We start from the raw sequence: 21,529 nt of genomic DNA on the forward strand, positions 1-21,529 counted from the left end.
TGAAATTATAATACCGTCTGCAAGGGAATAACAATGTTGTTTTCCCTATTTTTCATAAAATTTTGTTTTGCAGAACACATTTATTTTGTACCTTTTGTTATAAATGATCTTTTTCTGTTTAACAATGTATATTGGTTAAAATGTGAAAGCATTTACCAGTTAAAATGGAATATAAACTCGTTTAGTTCAAATTCCGTTGGGTCACCAAATTTGAGTAAGTAATTAAATAACATTCAGCTGAGTCCCGCTCTCAACCATCCATTGCATCCGACTTAAGATGTTAATCAACGCTCTTGAAGCCGCAGGGCCGAGAAAGTGCAAAAGTAAACAGCAAAATACCAGCGGTGCAATCAATTTCATGGTGAACTAAGACAGCTCTAAGCCATAAACAACAGTCAGTCAGCGGCAACTTAATTGTTGTTCTCAACTTTGTTGTCACCGCCGTTGGGTCCTAGACTGTATTTCGCGGCCTCAGCGAACTCGGAGGTTCGAGTACCTTGTGCCAATGTGCTGCAGATGGCAGAGACATTCGTCGGGATGAAACTCGGTGGCAACTGCAACTTAAAACCTCGTCGCCTCTCAGGTTCAGTACCATCGTATCCGATTGCCGCATCAGTTCACATTACAAACAAATTAAGTAGAATATATTATTTGAACGCACCGACTTTAAGATACCCCTTACTTCTTCTGGGCTTTATGGCTTTTAAAAAATAGTTTTCTTATAAAATCTTGCGGTAAAGTCTATTTTAATCTGTTCTTTGTGGAAAACCGTTTTCGACCCCATGACATTAGGTATCTATATTTTCTTAATCAAGATTTCAGTCAGAATCATATAGCTGTCTGTTCACAACGATTTTTTTTTAGCAAAAGCCAAAAATTATTTACCAAAACTTAACATAATGACATTACGGGCAGGCGTTATATACGCCTTACCGGCAGCTTTTGCTCGCATCTTTATTTTTTAATGCGCCAATATAATTGGAAATGGTGCCTTGTGCTAAAGCCATATTTTGAAATCGGTTAACAAAGTAATGGATGTTTGATTGTCGAGGGTCTTGGCTACCGGGAAATATTGCAGTCACTGGGAATCGCGTTTCATTACACGTTCGGATTGACAAATTCTTTGGCACAAAACCATCCAACTTTGTTCTTAATTAAAAATAAAAATTTAATAATATAATTTATTTTAAGGAGCATAATGATATTTAATTGATTTAAAAAAAGTACTGGTATCCCTTTGAGCTACTACTATACACCTTGGTTGATTTTTTGCTTGCTTGTACATATATGTGGATCTGAGCTGAACCATTATTAATAAATTAAGTTGATCTTTGTTTGTGGTACCATAAGCATTGACTTAAAATTTAAATGTAGTAAATAAAGTTCTAAAGTTTTGATTCCATAAGAACAGTTTGGCTTACATATTTTTTTTGGGACAGAATGTATTTAAAAAGTGTAACCATGTAACAGGTTTCCAAGTTGCGTTTTCATTTAAATACATTTTTAGGGTTTGTTAATTTTTATATTCCTACAATGTTTTTAGAATTCTTTCAAATCTTCAAATAACTTGTTAGAGATAAGAAGGAAATCAGAAGTGCAAAGAAATAAATTCCGGTGCTGAATTCAGGACAATAATGCAGTTTACTTGGCATTATGAGCAGCGAACAACCACAACCAGGCACCCCGCGATTGAAGCCACTGCCAAAGTTTAATGCGGTTGTCAAGTAACCGAAGCTGACAAGTGGGGTCTTTGAGTTTGTGTGGGTGAAAAGCCCGAATGGATAGAAGTTATGACGTAAAGCACTTAAGTCCGCCTAGGACTTACATATCTCGATTAGGTTCGCCTCGGGGCTGACACTTTGGGGTTGCACTGAATCCCCTCTTGTTTGTTGCCATCTCAGTCTCCGCAGCTGTCCGATGTCTCCTGATATTGCAGCCATTGTCCTGTCATAATGCTTAACCATTGAATTATGATGATTTTTGGTTATTGTTTTGTTTTCGCTAGTGTGGAGCATTCCGCAGACCCTGTTGTTTATACTGACTCCTTCTTTTCGACTTACTCGCTTGGCAATGCAGGATTAACCTATCGCGGAAATGTCGTCCAGGGGCCTTTGATTTTATTCAGCTTTATGGTTTTGGGAAAATTAAAAAATTATGCACTTAATATTCGCTTTTTGATTAGCACGAATAAGCTAATAAATACTATAAAAGTGGCATGTGCTTGGTTTGATAAATATGCAGGGCTACTTCACTGAAATCAATTGACTATTTAACAACATTTTTAATAAATCTGAATATTCATAAAATACAAGACAATTTTTGTGCCTGAATTTGCACACGGTAGTAGACCCGAACTATTGCCATAAAGAAAACCCACTACTTTCGCTCAGTGTACTGTGTCCGTTCTGTACTATTGTGGGCAACAAGGTGAATTTAAAACTTAAATTTAAAATTTTTAAAATTTAAATTTGGGCAGGACTGTTAATGACATCTGGGCCAAATATCATGTCAATGCCATTATCAGTAATTTATGTATTTACGCTTTTGTTTACAAAGCGACCTTACTGATATGATCGGAATTTCAGATGGACCTGTGAAAATGATTTTGATAAAGCATTTGGACCTACGAAAAGTCATATCTCGTTTGATACCGAAAGTGCTCAATTTGTTGCACTCGTTCCTCGAGACCTTCACCGTATTCGCCTGATTTGTGAATATTTACAAAAGCATCTGAAATCTGGTATTCGAGGCACGAGACTGTAGCTTTTTTTCACGTTTCATTTTTTAGGTAGTTGCACAAAAAAACTCTCAAATTATACGTATTGCGTTTCATATTTATTTATCAAGTTTTGAAATTCATGTTCTTGAACGGTTAGCTTACTTACTAAGGAAAGACACTTAAACACAGGGCAACTAAAGGAACAGCAATGCTGTCGGGGCATTTTAAAACGACCTTAAGGGTGGGTGAGCAATCCAATTCCTCTCTATACGAATTCAAAGCGTTCTAGTGACTATCAAAGGAATTTGCCATTGGTAATTTAATTACTTTATCATAAATTAAAACTATCACTAGTCTTAGTTTGTTTTCTAACAAGTTTCTAGGTTTTTGACTTAGGAAAATAGCGAGGACTAAGGCTAGAATGTCGGCGTGGAAATGAAACACAGTTATTATTGCACTCACTAACTCTCTCACTCTACTTTTCAATCTCTCCCTTGCTTGTTTTCCCTTTACATATGATACAATGATATGTGATGAGTTTTAAGTTTAGTTGTTTTATAGTTTCTACAAAAGTCGACAATTTGATTGTGATTAGTTTTCGGAAAGGTTTGCATGAATCTCCCTGAAGTTAGCATTTTCCTTTGATTAACAGCTTCTAAGATTAGTTGATTCCGATTGGTTTTTGCTCTTTCGTCGTATAAATTCGTATTTTATTTAGCATGGAAAGAGGGCGGCTCAGCACTCGTCGTCGGTGATTGTGTAGCTGCCCCGAAACTCGCTCATCGGCGTTGCATTCGCGGTAGATGGCGTCATGAGTGGCGCCCCCTGGAAGGAAATGGCCAGCGGCAGGGCCGAGGGGGCGCACAGGCTCAGGGCGCCTCGTCCTTCCGTCACGGAGCGGTAGCGCAGCGGGCGGCCGGAACTGCAATGGGACGACAATGACTAGGTTATTGGCTTCGCCTTCAAAAGCTAATTCAAGTCAATAGGATTATAGTTAAAAGTCACAGGCAGACCGATCAAAACTTGCTTTGTTGACCCGAAAATAACTGAATAGTTAAGTCTTTCTATAGAAATCATTTGTTAGGCTTAGGGCCTTAACTCTAACTGGCATGCCAAACATTGGTTGGTATTTCCTAAGCTTTGAAATGCCAACATTGTCTTGTTTTCTCGGTAAAACTTAAATGAAACCAAAATTGTGAATTTCAATTTCTGGTTTCTTGGGAGTGCAACTAGTCGTGTCTGTCTAGGTAAATCATGTCCATGTGCAGGGAAAAAATAGTACATAAAATAAATTCTATGATTTAATAGATCCCTATTTCAATGCTTGTACAATCATTGTTCCAAACCAATTTAATGTACCGAACTTTTCTTTCTCCCTTTAGCTCAACTGAATTCCCCTCAATTCGCTTTGCCAGTGCTCGATTTCTAATCACTGCTCATTTGTTCGCTGCTATACACACCCACTTCCTCCACCACACTCACTTGACTCCACTGAAAAAGTAAAAATCCCTTTAAATCAATCATACGTCACGTTGCACATTAATTCCCAGCACAATGTACTCCCCAGAGCAATGAATTGTGTCCAATGCACTGTGGCCCTTTACGACTCACCGTTCGCAGTTGCACTTGAGCAGGCGGATGAAGGCCGCCCGGAACGTGCGATTGAATATGGTGTAGATTATTGGATTGATCGTCGAGGAGACGTAGCCCAGCCAGAGACAGGTGTTCACCACGTGCTCGGGCACCTGGCACTCGGGACAGGCGGCGAAGATGATGTTCAGGATAAAGAACGGCGACCAGCACAGAACGAAGGTGAAGAACACCAGTCCGAGCACCTTGGTGGCCTTCTGCTCTGTGGCAACCGCATTGGCCGATAGACTATTCCGCTTGCTGCGATTGTTAAGGAAACTGCAAGGATACAAATTAATCATTTGTATATTTGGTTCTGAAAATATATATATTGAAATTCTGTCATTCTGAAATTTTTAAAGCAAAAACTTGTGGGTTAAATATTTAACAGTTCTTTCTTAAATTTCATGCTAGATGCTCTAGGTTTTCAGTTACAATTTTCCAAGCGTAAACACTGTTAAACAAATTTAAATCGACAAAATATAAATATATCGTTCCTTAACTTTTGTAAACATCTTAAAAAGGATGGTTTCCTAATATAGATGAAAGAGTTCGACAAAAATTATGCAAAAAATACTTATAAAACAGTTTTACTGTTCTTGATTCGGATACAGCACACTGAAACCTGGATGAAAAGTATGTTTTATTCAAAAAATTTGTGCTTACACGTGTTTTTTTTATATCTTTTTGAAAATGAACTGGTTGTTTACAACTAGGGATATAAAATAAAACACGAAAAGAAAGACAAACAAGTTGTTTAAGCTTTACATCTTAGAAAAACTTAATCAAAGAATTTTCGTACTAACTTCGTGATCAAGAAACAGAAACAGAAACTGCATTTCCAAAAATGTTACCTATAAGCTTTGGTTTTTTATCTTTGAGTGCACATATTAACCTACCCCTGTGTTTAAAGTAAATTAAATCTGTGCACCACAACCTGTATATTTTTTTCTCACATCTGTATTATCTTGAAGTTTATTGGACAATGTAATTAAATTCCCCATCCTCACTCACCGTAAATTTAGGGTGGGCGTGGCGACGCGGTTTAATGCAAACTTAAAGGGCCGCATTTTGAGGCGCTGCCGTTCATCAGGTTTCGAAGCCGTGGGCCTCACCTGCTCCAGCAGATGATTTCCTCCAGCTCCCTGACTCTGGCTGAGGTTCAGACTTGGGCCCTGGATGGTGGCGATTCTCATCATGCTGGTGCCTTCAGGAGTTGTGCAGCTCGTTGTCGCAGTTGATGAGCCATGGCCACCCCCTCCAGATTCCGTCGCCCCACCAGTTCCACCGCCTCCAGCTCCAGCTCCAGCTCCGCTTCCATTGCCACTTCCATTTGTCGGGTAACCCAATTGTGGCTGAGAGATGCTCACACGCACAGAGGCCCGTCTGTTTGGATGGCTGTCGGATGGTGAAGAACGAATATTCGCAATTTAGAAGAGGCAGGGAAATAACTGCGGGAAATAGCTTTTCTAGATTTTAATCATAGGGGTTATAGATAAAATATTACATCAAATAAATATATTTATTTGAAATTAAGAAGGTTCGAAATTAGTTCCCGCAGAAATATAAATGTTTGACACAATTTTTTTTTGCAAACTTTTACGATCTACGAAAGCACTATACCAATTAAACAATAATAGATATACAAAAAATTTTGGTTTTTCCCTCTGTACAAGAAGCATTGCATATTTAGATTGTTTTCTTATATAGCCGAGCGAGTGTATATTATTAGATTAAAGCCCCTTGATTGCAAGGGCCCTTCCCAATCCGACACCAAACTCTACCGTTGATAAAATTGGCTTCTAATGTAATGATTGCCGAATGGAGGAGTTTAGGGGAGCGAAGCACACTAGAAGCTAAATGTAATGAATTTCAGATGTTTGCAACCTCTGAACCGCCTTCACAAAATTTTTTCGCTATGTTTTCTCGTCGAGCCTTGGCTTTGGCAATTTAGCTAAATGCCTTGTTTGCAGGATGGGCTGATGAAAGTAAAAAGGAAATGAAAGCAAAGTGCCTATTATATTGGAGTTATGTTAGTGCGGTTAATTTGGCTTTCTTTTAGTTGACGACTCTAAGTGCCTTATCTCAGCTAAAACGATGTCCTAGACGAAAAGCTTGTGTTTTATAATATCAGTGCTGTTTGTCGTTATAAGCATTATTGTCAGTGAAATCATTATTGTTCGTTTTTGAACCACAATAATTGATTATTGTTTTCAGAATAACATTGACTGGAATGGAACATTCAACTTCAAGCTTCAATTTCTACCTTCAATTTTTTGAAACAATTCTTCTCACATGAGTGATAGTATGAATTCGCCACCAAATTATTTTTTCTACCAGCTGTTAAAAATTACCAGCGACTCACTAGAATCAAATTAATTGCATACTTCTAAAATAAAATAAGAAAGGAAGAAAACTTCGACAAGCCAAGTTAATATACCATTGCAGCTATTGAAAAAATTTAATACTCTTTAAAACATCTAAATTCCGATTTATGTGCGTATATGTTCCGATGGCAGCTATCCCTGTTTGAATAAATAGTCCAATTTTGCTATTTCTTTCTTCGTCCCCTAACAATTCAAAAGATAGGTCGACTTTAAAACTGTTGCTGGCTCAGCGAATAAAACTCAAAGCCCCAATATAAATATGTATCGTCCAAGCGACGTCAAATGCCTAACTAACAATTTGTAAAGGAACAACTTTACCCGGCTAAACTTCTTTGCTTTTTGGTAGCGAGTTACAAAAAGTTGTCATATTTCCCACGAGACTGGCGACTCTACCTGGGGCCTTTGGCTCATTAGGAATTCATACATTTATAAGGCCACTTGTTCGTCAGACGAAAAAAGTACAAAAACGCGGAGCGTATAATCGTGATATTTATTAGCTTTTTCCCGACTTAAGTCGAGGGCTTATCTCGCCCGTCGCTTTAGTTATGCTAAAACGCTGCTGACAACCAGCAGCCAAAGTCATCTGCAAATTTCTGTGGCACTTTTGGTTGCACTTTGCTTTTATTGCTACAGCTTTTGAGAGTCCTTTTTGAGGCTTTTGCTGCATGTCTGGACGGCTGGCAACAATGTCGGATGCGACATTTTCCTTTCTTGCGGTTTCCCTTTTTGCATTTTATGCAGTATTTATTGTTCCAAAAACAACACTGTGGCAGCAGCTGAAGTGGTGCGACAAACGGTTTCGTGTTTTCATGTTTTTTTTTGCCCCCCCCTGCACCACATGACGTATGAGTGATTTATGTACAAGCCACCATACGCGCCAGATTACGTATACGCCATGTGAATGTTGTGAATGTGCATTTAATAGCTCGAAGATATATAATTGATTGTTCTTTGCAATGGTAGGGGAATTAATTTAATTTTTTATATGTTTATACATAGATATAGACACTATACAATAAAATAATTGCTTTAAACGTTTTAATTTGCAGCTGTGTAAAGTTTTTGCATTTATTTTGTAATTATTACTTACATTTTGAAAAAAATTTAGCAAAGAATGTGGTTACAAAATAAGGCAAAAACCCTTCTCCCCAAAACTTTCCGCCAGCGGAATTGAAAACTTGTAAAACAAATCTAATGGTTTGAAAGTATTTATGTGCACAGAAGTAAACTAGCTTACAAAATAAAATGATATTGTGGTGCATTAAGACCGCTACGTAGTTAATAAGAGTGAGCGGCAAGCAAGACAATAATTGCTTGGTTTCATAGAGGAATACAAAAAATGAATTCATCTGTTCAACTTTTGTGGATTATAAACTTTTAAAGTAGGTATTGAGTTGTTTTATCGTTTTGTTTAAAATTTAATCTCTTGTCTTAAATTTAGGCTGAAATTATAAAGTGATCTTGATCACTAACCAGGTTAAGTTTAATCAAAAGGTGTTTATAAAGCAGTTCAATTTGTTTTATTTGATAATAAGTGTACTTAAGATGTTCTTTGGGTTATTACTTAAGCTTGTTAATTGCTTCTGATGGGAAATTGGGAGACGCAAACCCTTGGGATTTGTCTAAGCTTGTGGCTTTGTTCCTGAACCACAAAAGCTTTAAATTTCATGGATGAGTTATGTTCGTGGTCAATTCAAAATGTAAATTCAAATCGGTGAACAAAACATACCCAATCTGCAAAATGTTCATGTTACTTCCTATTTAGTTTATATTTACAAACAGTTGCCAAGGTTTTAGGCGAAAAAAGGATAAAAACAATAAACCAAGTACAGCAAAATAGATTATTAATATTAGCGTTTTACATTTTAAAATATATTGCTTTATGTACAAAAAACTAAGGAAAGAGGGAAAAATAAGCTATTAAATAATTCTGATTAAATTCTAGTTTGATTCTATTCTGTGCAGAATAAAATCTATTGCTTTATGTACAAAAAACTAAGGAAAGAGGGAAAAATAAGCTATTAAATAATTCTGCTTAAATTCTAGTTTGATTCTATTCTGTGCAGACGTGCACCCGTCTTGGGAATATTTCCATCATAATTCACAACGAGTTGCCACCCCAGTAATTAAGTTTTCAAGTCTTATCCACTCACCTGTCCATTAGGTTGGGATTGCCACCGTGTTTGCGCCAGAAGCTGCTCGAGTGCGACTTGTTGGTGGAGTGGCAGCTCGAGGCGGGTGACGACGAGTGCCGCAAGATGCCGCCGCCAGAAAACCGGAAGCTGCTGCGGGCAGCGGTGGCCCCCCTGGACCCACTTCCTCCGCGATCCCCACTGCCGTTGGCCACGTTGCGGAAACTGACCGTTCCGATGCTCCTGCAACTCGTCGTTCGCTGCTGCATCAACGGACGTTCGGCGGGCTCCACGCCGTTTCCCCTGGTGGCAGATCCCCGTATGACTCCTCCCTTTTCTATTCCCGCCCCCGAATTATTAAAGTTGCGAGTGCCGTCACCCATTGACAGGAACTTGTTGTTGCTGCTGTCCATCTGCAACTGCTGCTGGCTGTTCTGCGACCTTATGGTGAAGCGTCCACCCAGCCTGAAAAAGTGTAAATCACAGGTACACTAAACATATTTGACATAAGCTTGTACAAAAGGAATTAAAATATGTTTTATTTAAAATAATAATGTAAGTAAAGAATCTGAGTTCATATCAATTAATAGATTTATTACAGTATGCCAGTGAGCAGCTTAGACTTTCTTGTTTTACTTTTAAAAACTTCTGTAAGTGGGAAAGTACCGCTTACTATTTATAATCTGAAGGTTTTTAAATATTTTAAGTAAAAAGTACTTTATAATATTCTTAAATCACTTATGTTTTATTTTGATTATTTCGTGGGCTTAATTTAGTACTAGAAATTTATTATTTTTTCATACCCAAAAGATTAAAAATCATGTAATAATAGTTTAGTTTCTATGACAATTTTTTAATAAATGAATTTTGTTTGTGTTTAAAATAATGTTTTTTAAAATAAATTTGAAATATTTATGTTTTTAATTGCAGTGAAATCGTAATGGCTGGATGATTGGTAGTTGATTGAGTTTTTGCTAATTTGCGCTTGTTTGAGCTTCGATTGACCGCTGGCAGCCAATCAGTGGCAGAGTTTGCAGTTTTTAAAGGAGACAGCGAAAAACGATTAACGCCATAAAATGAGTGACGGAAATATAGCGGTAACCCCGATAATGATTGTGTGTCGATGGAAAACTGACGAAAATATTTAATAAGTTACTAGTTTTAAATTAATTCAATTTTATTTGATTGAATCAAAGTGTATCTATGTTTTTAAACATAAGCTTGCAAAACTTAGAGACAATTATATTGGTTTTTAAAAGGAATATATATATATAATATATATATATATATATATATATATATATATATATATATATATATATATATATAAATATATATATATATATTGTTTGTAAGTATAATTTGTATTTACTTATTGATCTTTTATTATTTGGTGGTAGTGAGTAAAGGCTAAGAATAATAATAAATAGACCTTTTACTTTTAGCTTATTTTTCTAACCTTTGTGCAGAATATTCCAAAACGCTCTTACAGTTACACAAGATAATAAGTCAATAAAGAACCTGTTTCTTGACTTACCTGCGGAAAAGCTCACTTTCCGGGTGCTCGGCGGCAAAACGTGCTTTCTTCCGGAGGAGGGGAATTGTCAGGGCGTATGTGGTCACCATCATAAGCATGGGTATGTAGAAAGCCACCAGAGACCCAAACACGAAAAAAGCCCGATTGTTGATAACACAGACGTTGGGTTCCGGCATTATGTTTTTTTCGTTGACGAGACCTATCAAAAATAATATGTTAATATATGTTAACTTTCAACACCTCCCAACTTTTTTACCTAGCACTGTTATTGAGCTGGATACCATCATGGCCATCACCCAGACAATAGCAATCTTAATACCAGTCAACCGCTTTGTGGATCGATGTCTCGAACCCAATGGATTCCGTATGCCCATATAGCGTCCCAAACTGATGAAGCACATGTGCAGGATGCTCGACGAGCAGGCCAGCACGTCACAGGTCACATAAATGTTGCACCAGGTAAAGCCCAGTGGCCAATAACCTGAAAAGCATAATTTATTAGATTTGCGTAAATTTAATAAGACCGAATCAATTGGTTCCTTTTCAAATACACCATCCTGTCTTAGCTAGAATCGTGATATTATTAAACAAAAAGAAATCGTAACTAGGTGAAGCACGTGACCATCGCACCTACAGCATAAACAGATCTGATAAAAAATCATAATTTTGTTGTAATAACATATTTTATTTATTACAAAGCTATGCTGGCTGCTTTCCAACATTTCACGTCCTTGGTCAAAATTCATTGTTCCCTTTTGTGTGTAAATTGGCCATCGTATAAGCACAGTAACAGTTGACTGTGAAAGACTGTTCTTGTGATCTATTAATTATTATTTCTATAAGCAAGAATAGTAGGCTACTGTAGTCGTTTAAAATCGTATTTTAATTCGCAACCATTTCTCGTGTGATGAAATTCAAAATAGATGCTGTAGTCTCATTGATATCTTTATTTGTTCCGGCCAAAATGGTTTGATAATTTTAAGGAATACATTTTTTTTTGGTTTTTCATAAACACATTTCCTTAAGGCGTTAAGAACCTGGTGGGGTTTGAAATCTAGATTTTTTCTGCTAGCCGCTTGTTTTTCCAAAATTGAAAAAGCGGTTTAATGCATGTCCATAAGCAGAAAACAAGGGTGTTATCTATCATTACCTGTTGGAATCGGGTGAGACGATCACATAGAACCCCACCACAATTGATACTATCGATGGTCGATGGCTCACCATCGATACTATCGTTCTAGAAAAACTTTAATTGTGGTGTATTTAAAGAATATTTGAAGTAAATAAAAGCGCATTAGGCTAAATGCGTTTTAATGCGCCAATGGAATCAGACTATAAGGTTTCTTTAGATCTATGCAGAATTTCCCTACAGGAATGCTCTCCACTTGAGAACAAATCGGCTTAATTGGGAGCCTTGGTCCTAAAAGCTACAAGAAAAAAATGTTTTTCTTATTCATTGAATCTTTCATTATGCACACAAGTGGTATTTTTGTGATGTGTCCCTTTAATTTGGATTCATTTCGTGCTGTGGGTTAATTGCTTAACACTAGACTGACCCATCCACCTTGACATCAATAGACAGCTGGCATTCCAACGAGCTCAAGCTCTCAATGGGAAAACCACTACAAAAACTCAATTGCCGTCCTGCCGGGAGTCGAATTCAGTATTAATTAGTACAAATTGCGCTTAAATGCGTTGGGCGTTGGACATTCGAGTGCTGGGTGATGGGTGTGGTGGGCTTTTACACGCTCCTTGGCCAGAGACATACACATAAGGGTCCTTTTGCCAAACAAATGCTGACAAACAGGAGTTGGGGCGTTGCCATTGGGGGTGAATATCATGTCGTATTTAGTTTTATTTGGTTGTCAGAGACACACACGGACGGAAAATGTGTGAGGAAGTTGTCAGAATGTTTATTACGCATACGCCATGTGGTGCGCTTAGTGTGATGGCAAACTCAAGTGGCAGAAGCATAAACAAATACAGCTGCAGTCAATATAGAAATGAAAAATGCCTTCAATCAAATAAGATTTTCTTGTTATACATAAATACATACTTTATCGATAACGTTATTTGGAAGTTACCTTCATATGAAAAGGTGCTTACCATTTTAATTTACCTATTTTACCATTAAAACATTTCTTCCCATATTTCAATACTATTTATAGCGAAGGATATGGTAAGAAAAAAATAGTTTTAGTCCCGGGACTAAGAGATAACAGTTTAATAGTACCTTTTATCGTTTAAAATAACTACCCCTTAAAAGCATTTCCTTACAATTTATCATTTCGTATTAAATAGTTTTTAAAAAAAATATAAATTCCAGTTAAAAGAATTAAAAGGCAGCTCATGATATTTTTTTTTTTAAAGGATATTTCATTATTGTTTCTATAAAAAAATCATACCACTTCCTTTTAAAGTTAATGATTGCCTATCAAATATTTTTGAAAATATTTATCACCAAATGAAATGCCAGTAAGTGTAAGAATGGGTCAAAACTTTTAAGCATATCTCCCGCATAAATACATTTGTGATTTATTGATTTTTATTGGTTTGTTTTTTTTTCTTACCGTGTTTTTAATGGGTTTGGCCTGTTTTGAAGTTGTCGCAAAATCTAGCCTTTATTAGTGCGGAAAATAACTAACAGCCCTGACCGAACCATAACCAATGTTTACATAAACTTAAATAAACTAAAGACCTCCGACTGGCCCCATTTTCGGATTAATTGTTGGCAAAGGCTCGGGTCGCTGTTTTTGTTATTGTTGCCGCTGTAGCTAAAACCACTCTTAAGGCTTTTAGTTACATTTAGTTTACAGTTTTCGTCGACTTCTCGACGCAGCACTCACACAAAAAAAACACAAAAGTGGAAAAACAGACCCTAACCTCAGTCCTGAGAACTGCGAATGGTCCTTTAGTTTGGCAAAATATACTAAGTAAACGAAAAATCAAAAAATGACAAATAAGAACGTTGTCGAAAGTCTCGACCGTAAAACACTTGACACTATACAGTAATGTTGGATAAAATTTGAAAATGTGCACTTTAATTTTTAATTATAGAACAATTTCTCTCATTATTATTAATTTTTACCACATTTTAAAAATTTATTTGTGTACAATTTTAGTAAGAAAATCTTTTTGAGTTGGAACAGTTTTACTTATAAAATTATTCCTCGATGACTGAAGTTGATTTAAAAGAAGCAACAAAAAAGTTATAAAATTTGATTTCTAATGTAAATGGTTTTTTTTTTTCATTTTTTTTTTAATTTACAAGTTTGTGTTAGACTTAACAATACTAAAGTTTGCGAAAACCACTTCCACGTTAGATAAATATTTTTGTCTGTATTTGGAGCTATGGTGGTTTTTGAAAAGCTTAGACTGGAATTCAAGAAATAATCATTTCATTATTTTGTTTTTAAAGTGGTTGCCCTAAAACGATGTGTCTTAAAGATAAATTAATTTCAACGATATTGTTAATGTGCTTGGGCAGGCATTAAAAAATGTAAATGGGGCACGGGTAAGGGTTTGTTTTTCATTTTCAGGTTTAGGATCCACGTATGGTGATGAATGCACGCTTAATTTATGCCAGCGTTTGATCTGCTTTCGCTACGTTGAATTCACTTCTGGCCAGGATAAAAAGTGTTGGGATGGGTAGGACTTTATTTTGTGAGTAAACAGTAACCTAAAAATGTTTGATTTAGCATATTTTTAAGGCTGAGGTTGGATTTAATTTCTTCGTTTTAAGATTTTAATAAAAGATGATTAAACCAATAAATGAATCAAGCTTGAAGCTATGTCCTATGTAATTTAAAAACTACGAAGTTTTCATTTTATTTAATTGACATTTTTCGTTTTTTTCTAAACCCAAATAAAACCAAAAACACCTCTTAACGCGGTAAAAAGGACGTGACGATCGCATTTCCAACATACAAAACATCAGATACCAAATTTTGTGACAAAAATGAAAAAGCATCGACTAAATAAATATACTTTTTAAATGTTCCCATTCGGAACGCATTTCGTATTTGCCTACAAAGGCATTTTCATCTCAGCGTGTAGAATGGGAACATTTAAAAAGTGTATTTATTTAGTCGATAACAAAAAATCGCCGAACACGCAAACTTGTAACCTTCACGCCTCTCACAACCAAACAAACAAGGGGATTCACTTGAAACTTGGTACAGAGGTTAGAGAAGAGTGTACCAACATAATAAAAAAAAAAAAAAAAAAAACAATAATCCAAAATATGTTGCCCGTGAAATTTAAAAAGTCACCATACTTTTTGAACACACCTCGTATATCCCCTTGCTGGAGGTATTATGGTTTCAGTCAGAAGTTTGAAACGCAGTGAAGGAGACACCTTTGACCCTATAAAGGATTTATATTCTTGATCAGGCTCAATAGGGGAGCCGATAATGCCATGTCCGTCTGTATGTTTGTCCTTCTGTCTGTCTGTTTCTATACCGTTATATAATTTAGTAGTTATTTAGTTAGGGACTATATTGAACCAACCTAGGCCTCGATTTTCGCCAGCAAATACTTATTTGTATAAAAAAAAAGTTCTCAAAGGTCTCCAGATTTTGGGGAATCACAACAGCATGCATGTTTTATCCCATTACTTTAGTGTTTCTATGGGAGGAACTTATTTCGATTCGACTCTTAGTGTTGATTCTAAAAATGCACTTTTTCGTGTCGAAAATGCTTCCTTATTTTGGCCCGAATACAGATTGCTTATTTCAGAGTAAGAGGAATAAGAGAAAAAGAAAAAACGAAATCCTTATTCAAACATCAACAAGCAAAGTCACGCGTTTGTCATAATAGTTTGTTGCTTCTGCCACTTTGGATTTTGTTACACTGAACTTGTTAAGCGAACGTTTTCAAAAAACTTTTGAAATACAAAGTCCGTTCTCAAGAAAATTCTGAAATCCATCACAATTGAATTAAAGTACGCTCAATCAAGAAAAAAATTAGAACTCTTTATTGTTTTATAAATGTTATTTCTGTCTATTTTGCTCAGTGCACCACTGCTGCATTGTACTGTGTGTGTAATTGAGCCGAAGCGGAAGCAGACAACGAGGCTAACAACTCATGCCAATGGGCGAGGCGGATGGGGGCGTGGCAGCCGGCTGGCGATGAGCATAGGGTGGAGGAAATGGCGTCGAAATAATTCATGTGCAAATGCATTAGTCGCTGACATGCATTGCCACTTGATTGCTGAAGTACACTCGAAGAAGCCAAGTGGAAGATAAAAAGTTTGTCTTAAGGAAGTCGGAATAAAAGCTATTTAATGGTTTTTAAAGGGAATTCTTGGAGAATTTTTAAAAACACTTTTTTTTGACTATTAAACTGACCCATAGATGCTGTAACTTGCGGTGGCAAAATAATACAATAATTTAACTGCACTCACCTAAAAAAGCAGGTATGGCACCCATGGGCATCACGAACAGACTGACCAGCAGATCGGCTATAGCCAGTGAAAACAGGAAGTAGTTGGTGACGTTCTGCAACTTCCGATCCAAGGCAACGGCCAGGCAGACGAGGATGTTGCCCAGGCCACCCGCAAAGATGAAGAAGACCACGAACAGGAACAGCCAATCGTAGCCGTGCGGACTGTAGTCCAGAAAGCTCTTGGTGACCCCGAAGTCGGCTGATGTGGCTGCGGTGGAAGCGACTGTTGTTGTGGTCAGTGCTGTGTAGTTGGACAGAATCACATCTAAACTGGTGGTGGAGCCATTCGAAAGGCCAAAGGTGTCGTTGCCGGATTCCATTAGCCCGCTGACATTGAGGAAGGACCAGAGGCCGTCGGTCAGCTCGATTTGATACGCCTCCAGCAAGCTATCGTTTGAAGGGAGCTCTTCCGTGCTCTCAAACTGCCGAAATGGATTTATCTCGTGCTGCTGCAAATGACAGAGGAATTGTTCCTGCGCTGGCCCCATCTCACATTGCAATCCAATTACATCCTCTCCGTTCTCGCAGCTCGAACTATCACTAAGTGTATCACTCGCATTATCACTGAGGGCGCCGTTGATTGCCAGTCGAAATTGCTCATACGCCTCGTATGGCACTTGCAACAGTCGCGCCTTCAGCCTCAACGTGCAGCTTTCAGACAAAGGACTCTCCTCATCGCATCTATAGGATGCAGTCTGCTCAGCTTTATCGAATGTTTGACGAGCACACTGGAATGTGTTGCTGCTGATGCTGCTGTCGTTGATGAGGATGTTGCTGGTGGGCAGGATGTGGTCGCTGTTGCTGCTGGTGTTGCTGTTGTTTCTGCTTTCGCAGTTAATAAACGGCCGCCAGACCTCAGGCCAAGCCGCCTCTTCCAGTCGACAATTGAAGTGTCGCTGTGAGAGTGTTGCTGCTGTGTTTGCTGCAATTGATGTTGCTGGTGTTGCAGTCGTTGGTCCATGACCAGAGTAGCTTTGCATCTCCATCTCATCCTAAAGCTGTGCGGCTCCCTCCACGACAACAACGACTCGCAGAAGTCGCTGTTGTAAAATGCAAAGTATTTGCCTGCAACAGAAAGAGGGGAATGTTGATTATTTACAGCTAGTTGGCTATTTACAACACATTTAATTCATGTTAGATTTACGTGTCCTTCGACCGAAATTACGACCTCAGCTACTATTTAATTCAGATACTAGATAAGTTGTTTTTTTTTGCAAAAAAAACTTCAACCAATTTTGTAAAATCATATAAGATTAAGTATGGGTATCTTATAATATAAAAAGTAATTAACTTTTACCCTTAAATGTTGCACACACGTTTTTTTAACGCTACCTTAATAATTTGCGCGTTTATAGTTTTCACCATAACTTTGCGGTGTTCGTTACTTTTGAAATTGAAAAACATACTATTTATTCGAGGGATTGGTTTTTACTACTTCTCTGAATGCGTGAAATTCGGGGAAGTAGTAAAAACCAATACCTCGAATACATAAAGGTGTAAAGAAAAAAGAATATTCTTTTAAAAGGTTTTATTAATTTTGATCAGTTACACTTTGTTTTACTTTAAATGTTCATCAATGAACTTTTACTTTAAAGTGGTCTTTCAAATTGAAAAACAGAAGTTTTAAGAATTTTTTCATCTCAATAACTTTCTATTACAATTATTTAATGAATAGCCATATCTCAGAAAATATTACAAATAAAAGATAACGACGCAGAACTGTTGTTTTGCGATGTGATGAAATACTTTAAAAATACTTCCTTACACCTTTTGCATAAAAATATCCTTAAATTTTTTTTAGGTAACATATTTTAAATGGGGTAAGCACCCAAATTTAAAAATAATATGTACATTAAAAAATTAATTATAAAAAAAGAAAGAAATCCCCCCTTTCTTTTATTAAAAAGCTTTAACAGGTTTATTCAATTTTTGTATGACAAAATTAATCTTTAAACTAAAATATTAAAAAAACAAGAAATTTTCTGTTGAAACGTATTTCCAATTATGGGAATTTTCGACGCGGCCATTTCACAATTAGCCTTTTTGAGAGGCATGAGCAAAAAAAAATAGGGCTGCCCTATTGTGCAATACGTGTTTGTGCGCTCCTGTCAATAGATGACAGTTGAAGAGTTGAGCTCGATGGGATGCATCACATGATGATGATGTTGATGTCGATGGCAATGATGCTGATGCCTGTGACGATGGCAATGCCAGTGTCAACAAGGGCTGGCGACTCGATTTGAATTCGGTTTAAATGGCGCGGCCAACAAAGGATCCCACGCTCAAGGGTCTCCCTTTGACCTTCTGCCAGACATCCGTCCATCCCGTCCCCACGTCCCCCCGTCCAACGGCCTTGAATGCGGCTTTTGTGCTTGTGTCAGTGCCAAATTCAGCCGTCAACCGCGTGCTTCTAAAATGTGGTTCCCATTTTTGGTTTTTAATTTTTTTGTTTTCATTTGCGGCCTGCACAAACTTGTTGTTGCCACTGATAATGAGTCTAGTTCACACATACATGCACACGGGTGAAAAGTTAATTTAAAATGCTGCAGACCCAAAAGATTTTTGCAAGCACTGCGGTGGTGCAGATGCGTTCCATCTTCTCTATGCGCCGCCCAAACACGAAACTGATAAAAGCTATGAAAACAAAATTGAAGTCAGATCGTTTTTATTGCGGCTATAGACTATCTCGATTTAGAAATACATAAATGAAAAAATTATAACTTTGCTGTTTTTTTTTTGATTTTTTTTCTTGGAAATGATTAAACCTTTTATTATGTTTAAAATGAATTAATTTTTATTTTTTGATTTATGAGAAATCTGCAGCTTGCCCAAACCTCTTTAAAAAGCTATAAAAAAATGTTTGTTTCTATAACAAAAAAAATTTTGTATTATGTTTAAAATGAATCAATGTTCATTTTTTGATACACTTTCAAAATAGCCAAAATATATATTTAAAAAAAAAAAAATTTTGTTTTAAAAGATTTTATTTTAAAAGCAAGAAAATATATTTAACCAGAAATTTCTGAAGAAATCATTAAGATAGCTCCTACCAATCAGAAGTTATTAAATAAAGAGTAAGTGCTATTTGTGCTATAAAACCGTCCCAAATGTATTTTTTTTGTGAACCCAAAAAACCAAAAAGTTCAATGAAAACTGACCTTTAATTTTTATGTGGCCCACTTGGCAGATTTTCACTCGACTCTAAAATTGTGAACTTATTGATCTTGCTTAAATAGGAGTCCAAATATGGAGAAAAATGGTTGCAAAGGTAAATCTAGCACAGATTTCTGTGCAAATTATTTTAAATAAATAAAATAAATGTTCCTGATCAGGCTTCGTAAAAAAGTTAAAAATTAATTAATCTATTTTTTATTTATATATATTTAGATATATCGTTATAAATGCTAATTTTACATTAAGATTATTTTCTTTACTCTATTGTCATTGTAACCTTAAGTTGTAAATTATCTTCAATTACTTGGTATTTTACTAATGAATATTTTTAATGCTTTATTATTCGATAGGATTTTTCGCTGGTTGACGCTAGCGCCTATACGGCACCAAAAGTGGGCCAACCACACACATGACTATGATAAATACTACAAGGTGATGAGTGGGAAACGCAGGGGGTCCCTTATGCATATGAAATGCGCTTTGACAGTGCACTTTGCCGACTTAATTTGAGTGGCGACGTGTATGCAGCAGCATCCACACATATCCTCGTAACGAGAAGCTTTAATGATGTCGCTGCAATTTAAAGTCGAGGCTTGTTCCTCGAGGGAGTAGTCACTTTAATCATACACAAGCCTTTGTTTCTGTGTGAATGTTGGTGAGCGGCAGAAGGAGATACTTTTATTCAGCTGAGAGCAAAACGAGTGAAATAATTAAAGTCTGTTTGTTAATGGTGTGGCTGGTGAAATGAAATGCATCTTGCTTTGCTATAGTTTTGCAAACATACGTTAAATCGAATTTGTTGGTAAATTAGAACAATTTTTTTTTTTAAATGCTCGGACCAAAAAGGTTAAGAAATATGTTATGTTTTTCTAAGTAAAAAAAAAATATCATATATTAATAGTTACTTTAATTACTAAATAATTTAAATTTTATATTTAAGGTACCAAAAAATAACTATTTTTATACTCTTGCAGAGGGTATTATAATTTCAGTCAGAAGTTTCCGACCCTATAAAGTATATATGTGATTTATCCTTGGACATTTTTATATGAATAATGTTGCATAAACTATACCGCTCTTTTTTCCCTTACAGCTTACATAAGTCGTACCCGGCACTCACAATCAATGGATATGATAGGAGCGAGATATTAATTGTGGTTTCAAAGACTTTAAAAAGTTATCAGAAATGCAAAAATTTCAAATTTAAACAATATAATTAAAAATTTGGTTGAATTTCTATAAATGTAATATTTAAGCAATAATTTTCCAAAAGGCTTGCAATATTTGGATAAGAAGGTAAATGTATAATTTAAAATGATTAGTAATGTTTATATTTCATTTTTTCATAGTATAATGACCAGTGCCTTAACAATAAGTATATACTTGAAGCGCTGGGATAGAATATTAAATAAAATTGAGAAACTAAATTATGAAACATCAATAGTTTTAAGGCTCAAAATGCACACTAAACATTTAAATATGACTATGAATTTTGAATATTTTACTAAAGAATGTAAACTTGATATGATAAGGTTTCCCTTTAGTTTTCCCCTTATATTAAAAGAGCTTCGCTAAACCTTAAATAGACTGTCGCAGCGGCAGGGTAAAAAAACTTTTAAAACAACCAACTTTGTTGGTACATAACTGCAACAAACATTGCAAAGCAAACGAGAAAAACACCATAAAAATAGACAAACCAGGAAAAAAATATTTGCTTGAAACTCAATATTTGTTTAAGGGTCTTATCGGTCGAGCGGTGTGCATAGTATCGATTAAAAGTGAAATAAAACTTTTCCAATTGATCTGTGACTAGCAACTTAGTCGCTATATTATTTACTTCTCCGACCGAGTAACCAGCTGTATTAACATTGTTTTTTTTGTTTTGCTAGTGCCATTATCCATGGTTGCTGTGGTTGCTGCTGTCATCACTCGTGTGTGGCTTAATTTGCGGTTCATTATGCAATTAATTATTAACGGAGCGTTGCATTTTGCATTTTTCCATACCACTAGAATTTTTTTCCGTTTAAATTTCACTTTATTTATAGACAGCTTTTGATGCTTACTTGTTTTACGACTTGTAATCTTTACTGGGCAGTAATATTCAAGCAGCCGTGTCGTATGAATTACAATTCAACTTTGTTTTCGTAACCGAAAACCGGAGCTCTTGAAATGTGATTCATGAATTCACAAAAGTAGCCACACTTGAAGACAATAATTAATTGGAAGATGTCTTGCGTTTAGCGATTTGTCAAAAGCGGCCCCCACTTCCAACTCCATGTCATCAATTACTTCCTGTCTGACAATCAAGTGGCCAACCAAAATTTGGCAAGAGAACTTTATTAAGCTTTAGCTTTTTGGCCATTTAGAACTCTCAAAGAAAAAAAAAACATAGTGAACAAAATAATACTAAATTTTAAAATGTTTTAATTCAAGCATTGCTAAACTTTCGATTTAATGTTGATGCAAAGCAGTTTTACCAATAGTAATGTATTTAATGTACCCTCAA

General features: G+C 36.2%; 1 protein-coding gene across 2 annotated transcripts in view; it reads right to left on the reverse strand.

Moving 5' to 3' along the window:
• Window positions 1–2,813: 2,813 nt before the first annotated feature.
• The window catches only part of LOC128251741 (5-hydroxytryptamine receptor 2B), a 36,409-nt gene continuing 17,693 nt past the window's right edge, over window positions 2,814–21,529 (reverse strand). For both annotated transcript variants that reach the window (XM_052978878.1, XM_052978879.1), the window contains 7 exons: window positions 15,809–16,914; window positions 10,661–10,885; window positions 10,405–10,603; window positions 8,889–9,332; window positions 5,363–5,746; window positions 4,331–4,627; window positions 2,814–3,641 (listed from right to left, as the gene is read on the reverse strand). In XM_052978878.1, the coding sequence (XP_052834838.1) occupies window positions 3,455–3,641; window positions 4,331–4,627; window positions 5,363–5,746; window positions 8,889–9,332; window positions 10,405–10,603; window positions 10,661–10,885; window positions 15,809–16,835 (2,763 nt within the window). In that variant the 5' untranslated portion in view covers window positions 16,836–16,914 and the 3' untranslated portion in view covers window positions 2,814–3,454. The remainder of the gene's footprint in view (window positions 3,642–4,330; window positions 4,628–5,362; window positions 5,747–8,888; window positions 9,333–10,404; window positions 10,604–10,660; window positions 10,886–15,808; window positions 16,915–21,529) is intronic.

This window comes from Drosophila gunungcola, chromosome 3R (genome assembly GCF_025200985.1).
Source record: "Drosophila gunungcola strain Sukarami chromosome 3R, Dgunungcola_SK_2, whole genome shotgun sequence".
Classification (NCBI taxonomy): domain Eukaryota; kingdom Metazoa; phylum Arthropoda; class Insecta; order Diptera; family Drosophilidae; genus Drosophila; species Drosophila gunungcola.